We start from the raw sequence: 21,181 nt of genomic DNA on the forward strand, positions 1-21,181 counted from the left end.
ATTGTTGCCAGGTCCGCGTAGTATACGCGACGTCATGCTTGTTGCTTCACAAACTCTCTTTTAGATACGGCGACTAACAATTTTGGGATTTAATCCCACAACATATGTAAACAAAACATGAAAAATATTCTATTATGTTTTTAGAGTAGGTTTTAGAAATAAAATTCGCTTTTCCAAATAAATGTAATTGTACCAATTTTCTTGTTTATTACAAATCTGGCAACACCCCTGACTGTAAAGAGATGGTAAACCCAAGGCAAACCGGTAACACACCGATACTTGATCAGACGTCAACGGCCGCAAGCGAACTCGACAGGAATAAAAGACACACGTTTTGACTCGGCGAGGGATGTGAAGATATAAACTTCAAATCTGAGCGCATGTCTTTAAAATATAAGAGCTTGTCACTTTAAAAGACACACCGCGAACGCTTCGAGGCTCCTGACAAACTCTGTTTCGCGATGGCTGTTAGAAATATTTCCTTCGGAGTCTTTTGGCTTGTCAGCTGGTAGCAATTACGGCTCTACGGCATACGGCGGGAGCCACGGCTGAAGGTCGGTGCTTTTTGCTTGACTGATTCGCTACGGGCTGTGTGAAGCTCAGAACCTCCGAGCGGCCCGTTTCAATACCCGCGGTAGAAGCCGGTGTGTGTGTCGGTCGTTCGGTTTACAGTGGACATTCAGCGGCTTTACACGAACACCGCTCATCTGGTATTTGATCCCCCGAAGCCGGCTAGAATCCGGACAGAGACCTCATGAATGGAAATCGGAACTACAGGTAAGTTACGTCACTCTTTGATGCTTTCACTCCAGTTTATTAGGATTTTATCCCGAACTGTGACGTATTGAGTTGGTGTAACTTTGTTGCGTCCACCGTCAGCTCAACCCCCCATTCATTGCTCAGCAAACGTCCTTGGTGAACTGCTGCAGCTTTTCAGATAAGAACGAGCTTTCACAGTGAGCCATTTTACTACTCGTGAACGTTTGGGCGTAGCAACCAAATTCGTGTGAGGGTTTGGTTAGGGTTTTGGCTTTTTTTTTTTTGGTTTATGGAAGATCCTGACTCATTTGGTCTGCTGACGTCACGCGTTGTGGCGCAGCTGTCACGCACAGGTGTTGCGTGCGTCAGGTGCGGCGATGCTGGTGGGTGCTTGTTTGATGCGGGGGAGGGGCGGGTTTCTGGTTGTCTGTTGTTGCCATGACGACTGACCTTGAATCACTGCTTTATCAATCTGAACGATCATGTTTTTTGGAATTTATTGTGTATTTTACTAGGTTCATTTTTATAAAGTTTCTTATTTAGTGATTCCTCAGAATTGATGAGCCGTTTTTAGGGGCGTCTGTCCCCCAGAGGAATTCCCCAGGAAGGAAAAGATTGAGATCTTTAACTCTGATAATGTTTTGCAAATATTTAAGCAAATTTACCTGAACAGCCGAATGACTGTTAAAACAGTATTGTATCTGATTAGCAGGTATTTAATAAAGATAAATTATACAATTTAAATTTTATAATTAATGACTTTCTAACTTTTGATTCATTACCATTTAGCCTACTTTCGGATTTTTTGTTTTATTTTATTTATTTATTTTATCTATTTTGGTATGTCCCAAATTATGTGTTTTATTTTGGCTAGTATAAAAGCAGTTTTTAATTGTTTAAAAAACATTTTAGGGACAAAATTATTAACCCCTTTAAGCTAATTTTTTGATTATCTACAGAAAAAACAATCATTATACAATAACTTGCCTAATTACCCCAACCTGCCTAGATAACCTAATTAACCTAGTTAAGGCTTTAAATGTCACTTTAAGATGTATAGAAGTGTCTTGACAAATATCTAGTCAAATATTATTTACTGTCATCATGGCAAAGATAAAATAAATCAGTTATTAGAAATTAGTTATTAAAACTATTGTTTAGAAATGTGTTGAAATTATCTTTTCTCTGTTAAACAGTAATTGGGGAAAAATTTAACGGGGCTAAGAATTCAGGGGGGCTAATAATTCTGACGTCAACGGTAGATCTAAAATAACTCGTGTAACAAATGTTTACCTCGTTTTTAGATCATTCAAAAACAAATAACAACAATGGCCCTTTAACTGGCTGCTCTACCAAATGGTTGACCATATTTCGACTGTTTTAAATGATGACTGTTAAAGTCATCTAAAGAATGACTGTTTTCAATACTGGTTTAGACACACAGCATTGTTGGTTTACAAGAAAATCAATCAAACTCAATCCGGTTGCACTACTACTACACTTATTTTTTTTTTCTTTTAGTAAAAATATATTAAATGAGAATCTGAAATATTTTATGGCTTACTTCAAAATAAATAAATGATTTAGTTTTAAAAAATATTTTATTTAGATTGTTTTAAATAAATTGGTCATACACTTCTTCATATTTTCAGATTTTTTTTATAGTAGATGTAGTATTAAGTCTGTTACTTTTACCATAAACCAACATATCGACCTCTACTAAATAGTAGAAGAATACTTGACGTTTTAGAAATTATAGGATGTGTTAGGGAAAAAATGCATTGCATGTGTTAACTAGCAGCATTAGGAGTTAAGAAGTGCAATCCTTTTTTTTCTTTTCTTTTTTTTGGTGGGGTAGTAAAATAAATTATAATTGAGGGATAACACTAAATTTTGGTACTTAATTTTGTTCCCATACTAGAAACTCGGATAAAAAAGCACAGATCCTACTTTAAGGGTGTTTTATTATGTGTAGTTTAAGCAAAATGTTAAGGAAAATCAATAAATGAAATAAGAAATTCGTCACAATAAAACAGTTTGTCTCGCTCAAGATAGATCTGAATCAGCAGATCTTATTTGTGTGCATGCGTGCGTGTGCGTGGGCGTGTGTGTGTGTTCGTGCGTGTGTGTGTGTGGTTTTGTGATGGAAGAGTTCCTAAGCTGTTTTAAAGAATTCCTGTTACTCATTTTCACATTCTCGAACAGACAAAAACCTATTTTTTTGGTTTCAATCAAACAAGCCAAGAGAAGCTAGAAGTGTGAAAACAGTAAAATTACACACTTTATGAAATATAAATTTTCATTCATTCATTCATTTATTTTCGGCTTAGTCCCTTAATTAATCTGGGGTCGCCACAGCGGAATGAACCGCCAACTTATCCAGCATATGTTTTACGCAGCGTATGCCCATCCAGCCACAACCCATTACTGGGAAACTCATTCAGTCAATTTTAGCATACCCAATTCACCTGTACCACATATCTTTGGAATCTAGAGAAAACCCACGCAAACGCTGGGAGAACATGCAAACTCCACACAAAAACGCCAACTGACCCAGCCGAGGCTCGAACCAGCAACCTTCTTGCTGTGAGGCGAACGTGCTACCCACTGCACCATCGCAATATGGATTTTTCATGGATTTTAAATTCAGTTTGAATCCAAACGCCTTTACACATCTTGACCTAAATTTTTAAAAAGCAAAAATATTATGAACTGAGTTTATCTTTTTAGTAACCTATCAGTTTGTAGCTATGACAGTAAAAATAATGACTACTTCTGATAATCAGCAAGTGTTATTAGTGCCACCAATCTAACAAAAAACGAATTTGGCAAAAATGTAACCAGATTTGAGAATACATTGGTCCGTTATTACTAGAAGCCAATTGCGGCTTAAAGTCTGTTTAAACACTCTCTGACAACTTTAAATTCTTCCGCTTGACTAGCTTTAAATAATTAAACGAGATGCGTCTCATTCCCTGGATGAGCTGAAGCCTTGTAAATGTGCCAGTCACCTATTTGCCAGTTAAGTGAGCATTACAATTGAAGCAAGAGCTCAACAATAGGCTTTCAAACTGATCGGAGTGTCTGTTACCTCATCTCTGCCAAACATGCCCTTCTTTCTTAGTCTATGATGTCACAAAACATCATAGACATCATGTCTATAATTAGAACAGATTTCAGATAAAGTGAGAAAAATGGATGAATTTATGGTGTAATAGTCTGATTCGTGCTTGAATGCTCTTGAGTAAACGCACATGTGTGACTTGGATGATCAGCTGTACCTGTGCCTATATATAGAAACCGCAGTTTCTCCTTTAATTGGTTGTTGGTGTAGTTCTGGTTGCCATGGCAAGAAGAAGCCACTTGAGTGCCACTAGCATAGCAACAGCACACTGGGAAGTGTAAGAAAGCAGCTCAGACGAATTCCCCTCACACACCTCTCAGTAACAGTTTCATTCTGTAAACCCCCCTTTGAAGTGTCTTTAAAAGAGCAGAAACGCTTTCACCCAGTGTTACACTGATGTAATAATGCAATGTGATGTAAGGGATGATATTCAAAGTGAAAAGGCATCAACTGAAGCAGGTCTAAATAGCAGTGCAGAAAGTTTGTTTACATATTAACAATATGCATGCTGTGTGTAAGTGAAGTCAAGTCATATTAATGGCAATTATTTTTGGTCTAATCATGTCATCTGCAAATGCTTATCTTACCAAAATAATATTAATCTTATTATGTGTGGATATGACAGTTTTGGATTTTGCTTTCAGACCTTTTATGATTGTAGTCTAGACATTTGTAGTAGTCTAAGGATTGTAGTCTTTGTACTTTTAATATTATAAAATGATTATGAATTAGGGGTTGTTTACATTTTTGTTTTATCCAGGACAAAAGCAAACAAAAAATAGAAATAAATTAAGCTAAATAGTCCTGGTTTGCTTAGGGGTGTCTGTAATTTCTAAGACTCAACTCTAGCTTAAAAAAAGGATTTTATGACATGCATTTTGTGACGTGACATTCTAAACATTCAAAACATTGCATTGGGTTTGTTTTGCTTTATTTTAATTTCCCCAATTTCTCTTAATTTTTATATATATATATATATATATATATATATATATATATATATATATATATATATATATATATATATATATATATATATATATATATATATATGTGTGTGTGTGTATATGTTGTGTGCCTTTGTCATACTTTAAGGCACATTGTAATGCAATTTTAGCCACTAGAGGGCGTGTATTCATAACAAACAAAAGTGTATTTTGATGACATCATGACTGAAATCATGAGCGACGTGGTCTTCATATTTATGGTTGAGTTAAAGTATTCAAAACGTATTATCATGGTAGCATTAAGCAGAGTAAGACTGAAAGTGTTAGGGTGAAACAAGGTCGCTGGAGCAATTGCTGATGAGAGACAGGAATGCCACCGTCCACCTCTTCTGGTTCTGCCACTTGTGATCATGAGGAAAAGAAACAGAAAACAATAATAAAAATATTGGTATGGTTTGGGTATTTTAATTTAAAAAATCTTACATATTTGCCTATATATTCTTAAAAAACATCCATAGTTTTTATTTTATTTTCTTATTTATATTTGTTTTAGTTTATGTTAATTTTATGTTAAACTACATGAAAATAAGTAATATTCTTTTGGTACCTAGTTGAAATAAAATAATAATGAAATGTTTGTTAAATATAAGGTTTTTAAACAAAGTCACAGTGTTTCTTTAAATATTTTCGCTGACTGTCATTTGTTTTATTTCTTTCTCATGTATAGTGTGTAAGAAGGATGTGGGTTGTCTGTCGTGTTTGTGTTGTTTCCAGTGAGTGGGCATTTAGAGGAAATTTCCTGATAACACAGATAACACCCACTGTTTATATGTCAGTGTCAAGAAACAAGCGGGTGATTGCTGCGCTGTTATTAATTCAGGCATTAATCAGTTTTCACTAAATGTCAATGTTGACAATGAGAAATACCACTCGTATGTCTGTATGAAGGTAGTTTTTGATCATGACACATTGGCTGCACACTTTTACACATTTCTTCTCTTGTGGGGGCTTGTTTAGATTTTTACTTTCAGTTCTCTGGTAATAACTGATGTGTAAAGTCGAATATATTAAGTGTCGAGAAGTCGTACTAATGGAAATCCCCTCTAATTTTCCTGACAGGAGCCGTTGGGGCTGCGCCCCAGTTCTCCGTACCTCGGAGGCCTGGCTATGGCACCATGGGGAAGCCCATCAAGCTGCTGGCCAACTGCTTTCAGGTGGACATCCCCAAGATGGATGTCTACCTGTACGATGTGGACATCAAGCCAGAAAAGTGCCCACGACGTGTTAACAGGTGCAAAACATTCAGCCTTTACAATAATTGATATAGTTTGCAACACTTGATTTGTTTTAAATCTTTCATTCTCAAGAGACTTCTCCATTATTGAGTCTTTATAGTCAAGCTGAGCAGCTTTGAGCCCATGATAATGGTCATAACATTTTCTTTGATGGCTTTCAGGGAAGTGGTGGATTCTATGGTGCAGCACTTTAAAGTGACAATCTTTGGGGACAGAAGACCAGTTTATGATGGCAAGAAGAGCCTTTACACTGCTCAGCCTTTACCAGTGGCCTCAGCGGGGGTAAGATACAGTAACGGGCACCAGGGCGGCTGGGAAGCACCTAACAGTAAAAGTAGAACTTGATACATGCCATGATTAAATGTGTTCATTATGATAGTCCTTTTATGATGCATACTGTAGTTTTTACAAATATTTATTGAAAACATTAAAGGCGTACAAAACTGTCAAGACCGTTTAAGAGCAGCATCATGATTAACTGGCATTTAGATATGATTTTATTTATATTACAGTTTGCACCAAAGCGAATTATTATTATTATTATTATTATTATTATTATTATTATTATTATTATTATTGCCTAAAATTTTAACTATAATATTGATAGTAGAGGTCAAAGTTTTGAAAGAAATCAGATAAACAAAATTTTCTCAACACAAGAAAACAGAAAAATGTTAAAGAAAAAGTTAATTTAATTAACCTTTATAATGTTTAGCATCCAGTAAAACATTTTATGACAATGTTCAGGAACTGTGTTGCATTAACATGTTCTTGTTCTTTTTATTTGTGCTGCATTAACAGGAATTCTGTTTAATTAACTAAAATATGTAGCAATAAAACCTTGTTTTTTTACTATAAACAAGTTGTGGTGAAATGATAGTACTGACAGATCTTTTTTCACACAATGTACAAGTTTTAACTTCATGTGGTTTAATAAACTCTGGAAGTAACTTTTTTTATTTGGAGAGCTGGTTTGCACTGGGATAAAGTGTTAGTAAACTGATCCTGCAGTTTTCATTTATTCATACGGCAGATGCCTTTATCCTACGCAACTTACAAATGTTGAATGCAACCTAATTTAACAAAGGCAAGAAATGCTTTTATTGCACCATTTTAGACATTGTTTAGATGTGTACAAGCTAGAGCAAGGCAAGATTTAGGAAAGGTGAAAGCGTTGAAGGTCTTTTTTTAGTTTGGTGCCTTTAAAGGTATGGTTTGTCCAAAATACTTGTTTCATAATGAGGGTTACCTGCATTTTAGAGTCAAAAAACACCTTTGGCTACTGGTGAAACAATCAGTCAGTGCAAGACTCCCCATAAGTAATGAAGAACCTAGCTGGATGGCTAGCTTTATCATTGAAAAACAGACTTTCATTGTGTTTAATATCTGTAGGTGGACCTGGACGTGACCTTGCCAGGTGAAGGTGGGAAGGACAGGATTTTCAAGGTAACCATTAAATTTGTGTCGCTGGTCAGTTGGCACATGCTGCATGAGGTCCTCACTGGACGGAGCACTCCTGATCCTCTGGAGCTTGACAAGCCAATCAGCACCAATCCCGTACACGCCGTAGATGTTGTCCTGCGCCATCTGCCATCAATGAGGTAAGAGTTACCTTATCGTAACTGCCATTTAATGCAAATACAAAACATTTAAGTGCTTGTTACGTCTTCAATGATTCTCTCATAACTATTAAAATGAGTGTTTTTTTTCTTGTAGATACCTGTAAAGAACAAAAACCATAAGCAGTTAGATAGGAATTGTTTAGAAGTTTACATGTAAGTTCTGGAGGTTACAGCTGTGTTATTTACTCCTCTCACTCAGGTACACCCCTGTGGGAAGGTCGTTTTTCTCCTCCCCTGAGGGCTATGATCACCCACTGGGCGGGGGGAGGGAGGTGTGGTTTGGCTTCCACCAATCAGTGCGACCGGCTATGTGGAAGATGATGCTCAACATTGATGGTAAGCTAGAGTAGATTGTTGAAAGAAATAAATGATCTGATTTCTTCAGTTAGAGGATCTTTATGTTATTCAGTGGCTATTAGAAAAAAAAAGATCAAATAATGTCTGCTGTATGTTGCACAAGAGAGCTACAATGCACTGTGAGTAAAAAAAAACATGCAAACGGGAAAACAAACACACATTGAGAAAACATCTTGATCAGTTAAGGTTGTCATGATACTGGAATTCGACACTAATTGGTACTAAAATTTTAAAAGCATCCATTTCCTGCAAACATTTAAGCTATTGTGTTTATGTGCTTAATAGAAGTGACTGGGATTGGCCGTGAAGGTCATCGCTTAACTGAACTCACTGCTGTTTACTGCGTGTAACCACAGATATAGGGACACTGGAGCGTTTTAAAGCTGTGAATCATCAGCGGATTCCTCTAATGTCAGCTTATTGACAAACCAGTTGATTGACATGTCTTTGAAATGCTCCAGTGTCCCTGTATCTGTGTTTGCACTCAGTTAACAGCGGTAAGTTTGGTAAGCCAATGACCTTCACGGCTAATCACAGTCATTTTGTTTAAACACATGAACAGAATGGCAAATTAGCGTTGTTTAAGAACGTGCTCCACATCGCTTAAATGTTCGTGGGAAATGGACATTTTAAAGATTCAGTACCGATTAGTATCGAATTCCATTATTGTTACATCTGTTTGACAATACACATGCAAATAGAGAAATATACTGCAAATAGTATAGACAAGAAAAACTGATAAACTCTGTTGCTTCTCATTTAGAAATCGGAGACTGTTTTTTTGGTTTATTTTAATGCCTTAGACAAACGGTTCCTTGTAGTTTGTGCATTTTTAGCTAAATAATAAAAAATATTGCCCTTCAGATATCTGACAACAGTAAACATGAAGTATCCATGTTTCTCACTTTTTGGGGTCACAAATTTCTGTAGTGGTCTGTGGTCTTTGTAGCATGTTTCTGTATTTGCATGCTTTAAAAATGCTTGTGTGCATAATGTCAAACTGATGACTATTTTAAAATATGTGACTGTTTTTCTATTTTATCCAATGTACTTCTATAATTCAATAGAGCTACATGATTCCGGACACAGAATTGGTTAAAATTATACCAATTGCCTTTCTATTCTGTGTTTAAAACTAAACAATATTTTAATACAAAATTGAATGTTTTAGCATGATTGCAAATATTATAAAAAATGTATTACAAAGACTTTTTATTACTAAATGAATCATCATTTTAATACTCTTGGAAGAATAAATGCATACATTCAGATGATTCTATAACAAATACATTTGAAACGGTTAAATGTCACCACCTGTTGGCCTAAGCTACTTTTTAAAGGGTCATTTACTCTGTTTTGATCACTTCTGCAGACATAGGGTGTCTCCCAATCAGCTCCCTAGCTCCTGAATCAGTAGGTTATGTACACTAATTTGGGCACTGCTTAGGAAAACAAGCAATGTTCACTACAGGTTGGGACACTAATAGTGACATGAGAACATCAAAACTGGAACTTCTCAACAACAGCAGAACTGATATTTGTTACATTAGTAATTTATTACATTTTTTAAAAAATACATTACAGACAAATTAGCTTGTCAGCAACATTTCAGCCATTACTCATTTATATTGTTCAATTATATTGTTGTCTACTTGTGCTAGTGTATGTTAGTTTATGCTCAAATCTAAATAACTATTTTTCGTTTATCTTTATGTTTATTGGTTGGTTAAAGTCTTTGTTTCATTCTTTTTTACTTTTTTTAAGGGTTTTCACCTTTATATTGAATAAGACAGTGGAGGTTACAGACAGAAAAGTATTGGGAGCAGAGAGGGGAAGGGTCGCCGTGAGCACAGAGGTGCTATATGTTGGCGCATTCAACCAGTAGGCTATTGGAACTGTCATGTTTCATTCTTCATAACTTATATTAATAGAGCATGTATGCTCCCTGATTATCATGGTGCGTTGTGGGACTTTTCGGAAGGCATACGTTTCAGCACACTGGAAGAATTTTGGAATTGAGAGCCCTTAAAATACCTGACTCCTTTATCAGTGCCCTAACTAGTGAACAAGGCACTGCTTGAGACAAACCAATTGTTTTTATGCAAACTGTAAACTTTGTTTCCAGTTCTTGTATAGTAATTTGAATTTAAGCTCATTTATTTTGCATTAACGTTGACCGGATATTATAATTATTTTCCTTAGTGTCTGCCACTGCTTTCTACAAAGCTCAGCCTGTGATTCAGTTCATGTGTGAGGTTCTTGATATCCACAACATCGATGAGCAGCCCCGTCCTCTCACCGATTCCCACAGAGTCAAATTCACCAAAGAGATCAAAGGTTAGTGTCAATGGGCAAAAGTGGCTATAAAGATTGTTCAAACTCTGCATTTGAGCTGCATTTCATTAAACCATCCTGAAAAAAGGTATAATTAGGTGGCCTTAACTACTGTGTACTTGCATCAGAAAATAGATACAGTGTACTTACTAAGGTCATAATGTATGGCAGAACACTTCTGGTGCACTTGAGGTGGAATACGGGTAGGGTTAGGGACAGGTTTGGTGGTATGGGTAGGTTTAAGAGTGGGTTGAGTTGTAAGGAATGGTCAACAGTGTAATTACACTGGTATTTAATCAGTCATAACTACAATGTAAAAACACGCATTTACACAATAACAATACATTGTAACAAATGAATAATTTCTGTACAAGGTAAGGCCACCTAATATAAAGTGGGATTGAAATTTCTTGGGCTTTAGTTTAACAGAATGATCCGTGAAAGATACTGCAACTGATGCTTTTTTTTTTCTTATGTATTATTGCATTATTTACACAATTTATTCAATTATATGCTATTTAATTTCTTTAACAATGCAAAAATCAAAAATGTTGGATATTACATTTTGTTATTATTTAGTAACAATCATAAAATACTCAGTAAACAATCATAAAATGCTCAGTCAAGTGTATTTTTGGCATGTCTGTTCTCTTGAAAACACTGGAAGGAAATATTGGTCTATTTGCAAGTTAAATTCACTGCTTGGATTGAATCCTGATTTCTACAGTAGTGGAAATACTCTTAAACCTCCATTAGTCTTACTCTGAGCTGTAAACTGACCAGTGGTGGGAATTTGATCTTCTTCTCTTTATCAGGTTTAAAGGTGGAGGTCACCCACTGTGGCACCATGAGGAGGAAGTACAGGGTGTGTAATGTTACTCGTCGACCAGCTAGCCATCAGACGTAAGTGGATGAGCAGCTTTTTTTAAGACCATTTGAGGATTAATTATCTTATCAGTTAGAAAAAAGGTCAATAAATCTGCACTGTGGTACAATAATACATATTTTATTGTCATGTTTATTATATTAAGAGAAAAAGAAACTGGAAGAACCTTCTTAGAATTTTCAAAGGGATAGTTCACCCAGAAATTAACATTTTTCTCACCGTGTTTCTAAACTTTCATGAATTGTGTTGAACACGTAGGAACTTACCCTGAAGAATGTTGGAAACCAGCAGCTATTGACATCCATAGTAGAAACAAAAATTGTATGGAAGTCAATGGTTGCTGCTTTCCATCATTCATCAGTATATCTTTCTTTGTGTTAAACAGAAGCAATAAACAGTAGGGTGAGTAAATACTGACAGAATATTCATTTTTTGGGTGGACTATCACATTAAAATCCCAGCTCCCTGTTCATTTTTAATAATTATATAGTTTTTGTATTCATTTGCCAGGTTTCCTCTACAGCTAGAAAATGGACAGACTGTGGAGAGAACAGTGGCACAATATTTCAGGGAAAAGTACAACTTACAGCTCAAGTACCCCCATTTGCCCTGCCTGCAAGTGGGACAGGAGCAGAAACACACATACCTACCTTTAGAGGTGAGGCGTCTGATAACTTATGTTAACAGGAAACGTGATGCTGTTTCTTTGCACTGAAGCACAATCTAGCCATCGTTTGTTTTTCCCTGATTAGTGGAATTCATCATTTCTAGATACCTAACAACAGCTTTTTTGAAGCTTATTTTTTTCCACCACAAAAATACAGCTTAGAATTCACACAGTTTTGATTTTATATCTCACAATTTTGAGTTATAAACGTGCAATTGTGGGTTTGTGTCTTGCAATACTGAAACAAAACTCAGAATTGCAAGAAATAATGTTAATTTTAAAGTCTGAAAAAAGTATATTTAAATACATAAATTATTTTTAAATTGTTTATTTATTGCTATTTGGACTATTTTTCTCAGATTTCCAACATGATTTAACCTAATTCTGACTTTCTTTGTCAGAAATGGTCAGTTTTGTGTAATATAAACAATGCAAATGCTTACATCTGATTTTTTCATTAGGATTTCATCATTCTCAGATTTGAAGTTTTTAATCACAGTTTAGTTTTTCCCACATCCAATGCACGCATATCTGTGTATTTATATATGTAAACATAACTATTATTTAGCTGCGTTTCTTTTGTATGCTAGCGACAACAATGTTTTTCTCCTTCTATAGTTCAGTATTTGGTTTATTTCTGGCATAAAAGCAGCTGCATTAATGAGAAAGTTTGTAATAAAAAGTTGAACCCGCAAAAAGTCTCACCCATTCATGTTTACAAATACAAATGCAGCTGTTTAGAGGTCATTTCTGATTTATGATGTAAGAATTTACTGCTTTTTTATGATTAAATTTACCGGTGAAGTCTTTTCAGTAATTTTACAGATGTTTACTATTATAACTGTGTGAAAAGGGCTATTAGCACTAGCTCTGATCTAGTGTCTTGTAGTACTTGCTTTAGTTAAAGCTTATTGGATTTTTTTGTTCCTTTTTAATGCTGTCATTATCAACTGTCCTTTTCCCTCAGGTGTGCAACATAGTGGCAGGTCAACGCTGCATAAAAAAACTGACCGACAACCAAACCTCCACCATGATCAAAGCCACGGCCCGCTCCGCACCGGACAGACAAGAGGAGATCAGCAGACTGGTGAGTCCTAAAAGATACTCAGAAACATCCCTGCTAGTGTTTATGACTGAAGATGCCTTTCTTAAGTGTCCTAACTCTGAAGCCTCAATCTTTTGCTTATTTCTCAGGTGCGCAGTGCCAACTATAATTCAGACCCATTTGTGCAAGAGTTCCAGTTCCGTGTGCGGGACGAGATGGCGGAGGTGACGGGTCGAGTTCTGCCCGCCCCCATGCTGCAGTACGGCGGCAGGGTGAGCTCTGAACACTTTATGGTACCCGCCCCCTTTCACTCATGCACCGTGTGTGTTTGTGTTTGAGTAGAAGACTAGAGATTTTGCTGGCTTTATGTCTAGATTTAACATCTAAATGGGTAGCTAAACCCAAAATAAACCCAAAATAAATAATAAAATAATAATAATTGTCATTTACTTACTTAATTGTTTTGCACACTTGAAACACCACATTTCTGCCCCATCACAGAAAATCCAGTGCTTTAAAATGTACCTAAAGAGTTTAAAAAATATATTAAATTATATGAATTTAGCAGTAGACTTCATTCACATATAATTATTGGTTGCTTGCAATGTTTAGAAGTATTCAGTTTTGGTCACAAAGCATGCTTGTGTGTGACACAACATGTTTGAGAGCTTCAGCAAGAGCCAATAATTTTTTTTTCTCATGCCTCAAACAGGCATGGGTTAAAGTCCAAATGAAGTCAAAATTTACAATGCTTGATTTGATAGCACACATTAGCCCCTTTCACACAGTGATACCGGTAAATTTCTGGAAAATTTCCGGAACGACTTTACCGGTATATTCAAAAAAGCGCTGTTCACACAGGCGAGGACGTTACGGAAATTTTCCGGAAAAGAGCATTCACACATCCATTCCAAAATACCGGTAAATTCTGACATCATTCACCACAAATGAGCTTTAAACGGCTGCGCTTGTATTTGTACACATTTGACTAAATTACAAACTCTGTGGATGATCAATATTGTGAACAACTTTCGCAGGATCACTTTCGCATGTCGAGATGTTCATAATATGTGCGTGTGCAGGCGCTCATAGGCGCACGCAAAGCTTGAAGGTAAACAAACAACGGCTTATCATAAGCATCTCATCGATGATTATTTACACAGTTGGCATTAAGAAGAACATATAAACGTGACCTGACTAACTTCTAGCAGCTAAATGTGTCTGGAAAAATATTCAAAGGCTTTTATCCTCACAAACCGTGTGGACGAAAATGCGTCTGACTGTTGTGATTGGCTAAAGCAGACGTCTCACTTCAGCACATTCTAGACGTGCACGCGCTTATTACGGGAATCTTCCTTCTGCATTTACACAGCGCAGCATTCCGGCAAATTGCCGGTAATGTTACAACTTCTCTTTCCGGAAAATAGCCAGAACGAATTTACCGGTATTTTCAAAAAGGACCTGTTCACACATACAACCTTTCCGGAAAATTGCCGGTAATTTTCCGGAAAGGTCTGTATGTGTGAAAGGGGCTATTGTTAGTCTGGTCCAACTTTACAATAAGGTTATATTAGTTGATGTATTTACTAACATGAGCTAATAATGAGCAATCGTTGTTCCGCATTAATTAATCAACAATTACTAATTCATTTATTAAATCCAAATTCATGCTTGTTAACATTAGTTAATGCATTGTGAGTTAAACAAAAATGTACACTGCATTTTCATTAACTTTAACAAAGATTAATAAATGCTGTAATGTGGCGTTCATTATTTGTCAATGTTAATACATACATTAACTAGCATTAACTAATTCAACCGTATTGTAAAGTGTTACTATTAGTCTTAATTCTGCTTTCGAATAGCAGTCCTTCTATGATGATGTCAGTTTGACTGCTTGGGTGTAATAAGCTTAGCCACACCCCTTCGATCATTAGTTTGCTGCAAGTGAAAGATGAGAGGAGGAGCAAAAATTGTTTACTCCGCCTCCTACTCAATATTCTGTTTTAGTTGGAAATACATAATCATAACTAAATAAAAGTCTGCAGAAAATCCTGATTCACACAGACTTTAAGATTATTTTAAGGTTTATTTTCACTGCATGTGTTTATATGTGAATAAAAGCCTACATTTAAATCTGTTAAATTAGAGTTTTGGGTAAACAGACTTTCCATACAGCGATGAAAAAGATTGCATAAAAAATAACTTAATTTCTCTGAAGATTAACAAATTACATATAGGTTTGGACAGACGTTAGGGTGAGTAAATGACTATTTTAATTAGTTGTTTAATATAAGTGCTAATTGTATTGTGTTTACATGTGTGGAGGGTTAATCAGTTGCTGTGTGGGTTGCTTTAAATGAAGTGAGGTTTGTTGCATGTATTTAAATGGCTTGTTCTCTGTTTTTAAATCTCTTTTGCATTTGGAAAATGAAATTACATTTTCTCCTTATGTATTTAGTATTTTTATTTTTGAATGTGTCCGAATATATACATTTATCTTTTCAGATATCCATAAAATATATCTTTATTTTGATTAGAAAACTAGTAAAGTAGTACCAATATTTACTAGTACTTTCCAAATTTAGTAAGAGTTTGACAAATGACTGCTGTGTAAAAAAAATAAAAATAATATATATATATATATATATATATATATATATATATATATATATATATATATATATATATATATATATATATATATATATATATATATATATACACACAATGATTAAAATGCAGTCAAACATATAGTATTTGACAAACTTATTCTTGAAATTACAATTATATTTCTCCTTGTGTTACAGAATCGTACTGTAGCCACCCCTAGTCATGGAGTGTGGGACATGAGAGGCAAGCAGTTTCACACTGGAGTGGAGATCAAGATGTGGGCCATCGCTTGCTTTGCCACTCAGAGACAATGTAGAGAGGAAGTTCTCAAGTAAAGCTTCCTCCATCTTTTTTTTTTGGTCATTAACAAAGCTTCAATTATCAGTAGAAGTGAAATACTCGGCTATCTCTTTTGTAGGGGCTTTACAGACCAGCTGCGGAAGATCTCCAAGGATGCAGGGATGCCTATTCAGGGGCAGCCGTGCTTCTGCAAGTATGCTCAGGGAGCAGATAATGTGGAGCCCATGTTCCGGCACCTGAAGAACACTTATGCTGGTCTTCAACTCATCATCGTCATTCTGCCTGGAAAAACTCCAGTCTACGGTAACTATACATGGACAGAGGTGCCATTTATGTTGGTCAAGTTTACTAAAGAGCTCCGTATTGAAGCTTCCCAGTACATTTATTTGCATTGTTTTAGCCTGTTGTTGTTATTTTTTTAATTTTTTATTTTTTTTGATGAATCAATATTCCTGAGAGTGGCTTAAAAGTTGAAGTGCATTGGTATTTGTAAAAATCTTGATGTTTCTGTGGGTTTCGTCTATCAAATCTGATCTTAATATTGTATTTTCTATCGGATTCAAGTCAGGGGATTGGCTGGGCCATTCTACAGCTTTATTTTCTTTCTCTGAAAGCATTTAAGTGTTTCATTGGCTGTGTTTTGGATCATTGCCTTGCTGAAATGTCCACCTTGGTTTCATCTTCATCATCCTGTTAATGTAGATGTTGGACTGAAACAGCTGATATTAATTGACAGTGACGAAGGGCAGAGGGTTGCTGAAGAACTACTGAGCAATTTCAGCTGCAGTCTTGGTGTCTTGAATTAATTATGGCATCAATTCTTGCAACCGTTTTTGAGCTCTTGTGTGCTCTGTCTCCAGCCGAAGTGAAACGTGTTGGAGACACTCTTCTGGGAATGGCCACTCAGTGCGTTCAGGTGAAGAATGTGGTAAAGACGTCTCCTCAGACCCTTTCCAACCTCTGTTTGAAGATCAACGTCAAACTGGGCGGCATTAACAACATCCTAGTGCCCCATCAGCGGTACGACAACCAAGTTCATTCTACATGCGTGTTGCACACTATGTTCCCTGATGTCCTTAATTCTACTAAACATCTTATGTATTTTCATTTTTAGGCCTTCTGTTTTCCAGCAGCCAGTCATATTTCTGGGAGCTGATGTCACTCATCCGCCTGCAGGAGATGGCAAGAAACCCTCCATTGCAGCTGTAAGAATGACCGCCCACACACACACACTTTTCATGTTGAACACAATATTATTTTTTGATTGAGATTCATGTTAAAGCAATTAATTCTTAATCTTAAAAGATATTTATTCAGCGAATAGGTTGCAATGGTTACAACCGTGGCACATAGAGAAAGCAGTTGAAATCTATCATTATGAAACTGCTTCACAATATTAATAATAAACATACTATAAATCAGATTATCACAGAAATACTAGGATAAAAGTTTCTAGTTTGAATATAACATAACTGATGTCTATAATTCTACAATAATTTTAAAGCAAATGACATGCTAATCAGCTCACTCATTGTTTAAACAACCATTAAAGGCACAATATGTACGATTCTTTCATTAAAATATTTGTTTAAAAAAATGATATATATATATACTGTATTTATATACTGTATTTAGCAGATGTATTTACATTATCTAAAATGTTTTGAAGAATGTTCAAATCTGGAGAAATTAGCGATTTTAACAAGTGACACTTACCGGTTTTGGTTTTATAGAAAACAAGGGAACACCAAAGACACTTTAATACGATGTGTGTTTTATTAGACTAGACAGAGCAGCATTGTTAGAGAGACAAAAATGTTTTTAGTATGATAAAACAGGGCTGCTTCCTCACATAATCACGACTGGAAGTGATGTATTGTGTAATAAAGCCTCTGATGTTTTTGTGTTGTGTTGCTCTAGTCTCTCATCAGCCATTTTTTTAGTTCTCTCATTTAGCTTCGACAGCTGTAATCTGCTTCATACTACCAGGATATGTTTTGAAAAAATTTCCTTGTTTGTTGTGAACAAACTAGTTAACCTCTAGTGGCAAAATGATATGCTGCACCTTTAAGATATTATCATAGACCAGGGGTTTTCAAAGTGTGAGGCGCGCCTCCCCTGGGGGGGGCCAGAGCATGTCAGGGAAGCCGCGGGAAAAAATATAATATAATAAAAATATAATTATTAAGTTTAATTATTATATGTATTTTTTATTATATTTAAACGTTTTAATTAAACAAAGCAAAAAAAAAAAAAAAAGTCAAATATAAGAAAACCTTTTTTACCCAGAAGGCCATAGCTGTGAATACGCTTCTTTTTGGCAAGCCCGCCAATACAGGTATATGCCTGCTAATACAATGGGTCGGTTTCTGAGACCCCCCGATTCAAAGCTGTAATGAAGTTCACGGCCCTTTGGCCGCCGGGAAGAAGGAGGCGGAGAACCGACGCAGTTTTAAAATGATTTATTAATAACAGTGACGGCAGCTCCTCACGGAGGCTGCCGTCTAAACCAGAACAAACGGACGGCAGCTCCTCACGGAGACTGCCGTCAAACTAAAAGCAAAAGTAAAATATGTCCGGGTTCGGTCCTCTCTCGGCTTCCTCTGCCCTCGTTCCTCATTTTATGATCCAGTGCTCCTTCCGTGGGATCTGAGGCAGGTGCGCACCGCAGGTGTATCCACTTACGCGGTGGCCTCACTCCGTTCCCACGGCTCTCGGCCACGCCCCCTCGCCACAAAATCCTTCAAGTTCAGGGCTTAAACCCAAAAGACGACGATATGATGATCAGTATTTGAGTTTAGGATTTACGTGGACAGGGCCAGCTGATGAACCATGACCTTTATGTGTGGTTTGTCAAAATATTTTGGCTAATGACAGCATGAGACCCGCTAAACTTCGACTGTTTTGATGAGGATGGACAGTTCTTGGATCTGTTCTATTCATATTGAACCATCATCCTTGTTTTAAAAACATTATATTAAAATACTTGTTATTACTCTGTAAATAATTGCACTTTCATGCAAATGATGATAAAAGTGAGTTAACAGTCTGACATCTGTCTGTGTCTTTATATATATATATATATATATATATATATATATATATATATATATAATGTGTTTGTGTGTGCGTGTGTGCGTGCGTGCGTGCATGCGTGCGTGTTTGGGAGGAGGGGGGCGCCAATGGATGAGTTGTGTCAAAAGGGAGGCCCACTGTCTTAGACTTTGAAAAACCCTGTCATAGACCAATACTTTGGACAGTACTTGGATCTGTCCTTGAATTGTCCAAAATACACTTTTCTTACTTGGATTTTTTGTCTTGTTTCTAGTCCAAATATCTAAAAGTTCTTAAATCAAGAACAATTTTCAAGACAAGTAAAACATGTTGTCTTGTTTTAAAAATTAATATGTCAAAATTAAATGAGTTTTCCATAAAACAAGCAAAATAATCTGCCAATGGGGTAAGCAAAATAATTTTATGTCAAAAGAGAAAACTAGATTATTTTGCTTAACCATTCACTGATTATTTTGCTTAACCATTCACTGATTATTTTGCTTAACCCATTCACTGATTATTTTGCTTAACCCATTCACTGATTATTTTGCTTAACCCATTCACTGATTATTTTGCTTAACCCATTCACTGATTATTTTGCTTGTTTTAAGGAAAAACGTACGTAATATTGGCGTATTATTTATGAAAACAAGACAATATGTTGTGCTTTCCTAGAAAATGCTTCTTGATATAAGAATTTTTAGATATTTGGACTAGAAATAAGACAAAAAAAATCTAAGTAAGAAAAGCATTTTTTGCAGTGCATTAATCTATGATAAATCCTAAAGGCACAGTATGTCATTTTGTTTTTCAGTAGTTGGACAAAATGAAAGACTAAATAAAAATAATGTACATCATTTATAACAAATACTGCAGTGTATCATTTTTAAAATGCTTGATTTTATTTTATTAAATTTTTTTTTTGTATGATTTTAAGGGAATTTTTTTTTACAATGTGTTTTTCTTTTTTTTTCCACTTACCTCTCTTCTTCAGGTGGTGGGTAGCATGGATGCTCACCCCAGCAGATACTGCGCTACCGTCCGTGTCCAGAGGCCCAGACAGGAGGTGATTCAGGACCTGGCATCCATGGTGCGAGAGCTGCTCATCCAGTTCTACAAGTCTACTCACTACAAACCCACCAGAATCATCTTCTATAGGGATGGAGTGTCTGAGGGGCAGTTCAGACAGGTGAGGAACTACAGAATATATCGCTTTAAAGCACTACACATAGTCAAAACTCTCTCACTTCTCAGTTCCCTTTGAAATAGTCTCTCCAGTGATGCGCATCATGAAACATTTGCGTGTGTATTGCGAGAATTAGTGCCACAGTTTCGTCATGTGTGAAGATTTTCAGGTGTTTTCAGGGTCTGCAGTCTCACTATATGACAACATGAACAAGCTGTTCTCTTTTTCATTTGAGAAAACTCTTGTTAGATACAAATAGAAACTTGCAGGTCTTCATTTTAACCTGGGAATAAAGTGATTTAACTTGAAATGAGGACAAATGCGTTACTCTTATATAATAAAATTTACTTCAAAAATAATAATAAAAATAATAATAATTAATCATAAGTTATAAACATAATTTTTTAATTGTTAAAAAACAATAATTAATAGATTGATGGGTTTTATTTGGAATTTATTTGGAATTATTTCAAATGTATGAAATTATTTTTTTAATTATTACTATTATTAAAATTGATTTAAAATAATTTAAGATTCACTTAAATTCATTGCTATGTATTTCTATGTACATAATAATAATAATGATATTTTTTTAATTAGATTTTTGGTAAGTCAGTTTAAGATCATCACTATCTGAAACCATCTACAATTATGTTATGTTCTTGGGAAGTTTCACATACACAGGGCATAAGTAATGTCTATCACTCCCTCCTTTGATTTTTTTTCTGTAAAGATTTAAAAATATTTTATAATTCTTTGACCTCAGTTACAAGAAGCAAGAAGGCCATAAATAATAAATGATTTCTTATTTTATTTCAATATTTTATTATCTAATAATAAAAAAAAACGATCTGTACAATCTAATCATTTAAATATGATGGATCCCCTCATATATATATATATATATATATATATATATATATATATATATATATATATATATATATATATATATATATATATATATATATAATGTATTTTTTTTTGCTAAA

The 21,181-nt window shown here is 35.4% G+C and overlaps 1 protein-coding gene across 3 annotated transcripts in view; it reads left to right on the forward strand.

Moving 5' to 3' along the window:
- The first annotated feature begins 263 nt into the window (after window positions 1-263).
- Window positions 264-21,181, forward strand: part of ago3b (argonaute RISC catalytic component 3b) — a 28,828-nt gene continuing 7,910 nt past the window's right edge. Inside the window, exons 1-15 of one of the 3 annotated variants that reach the window (XM_005159456.4) lie at window positions 264-777; window positions 5,950-6,121; window positions 6,287-6,407; window positions 7,518-7,726; window positions 7,947-8,083; window positions 10,307-10,441; window positions 11,254-11,341; window positions 11,835-11,982; window positions 12,959-13,078; window positions 13,186-13,329; window positions 15,847-15,980; window positions 16,068-16,252; window positions 16,810-16,969; window positions 17,064-17,154; window positions 19,998-20,192. In XM_005159456.4, coding sequence (XP_005159513.1) covers window positions 759-777; window positions 5,950-6,121; window positions 6,287-6,407; window positions 7,518-7,726; window positions 7,947-8,083; window positions 10,307-10,441; window positions 11,254-11,341; window positions 11,835-11,982; window positions 12,959-13,078; window positions 13,186-13,329; window positions 15,847-15,980; window positions 16,068-16,252; window positions 16,810-16,969; window positions 17,064-17,154; window positions 19,998-20,192 — 2,058 coding nt within the window. In that variant the 5' untranslated portion in view covers window positions 264-758. Of the gene's footprint in view, window positions 778-5,949; window positions 6,122-6,286; window positions 6,408-7,517; window positions 7,727-7,946; window positions 8,084-10,306; window positions 10,442-11,253; window positions 11,342-11,834; window positions 11,983-12,958; window positions 13,079-13,185; window positions 13,330-15,846; window positions 15,985-16,067; window positions 16,253-16,809; window positions 16,970-17,063; window positions 17,155-19,997; window positions 20,193-21,181 lie in introns of those variants that run through there. The other 2 variants (NM_001160028.1, XM_073930997.1) reach the window with 2 other exon arrangements.

Source organism: Danio rerio, chromosome 19, assembly GCF_049306965.1.
Source record: "Danio rerio strain Tuebingen ecotype United States chromosome 19, GRCz12tu, whole genome shotgun sequence".
Lineage (NCBI taxonomy): Eukaryota > Metazoa > Chordata > Actinopteri > Cypriniformes > Danionidae > Danio > Danio rerio.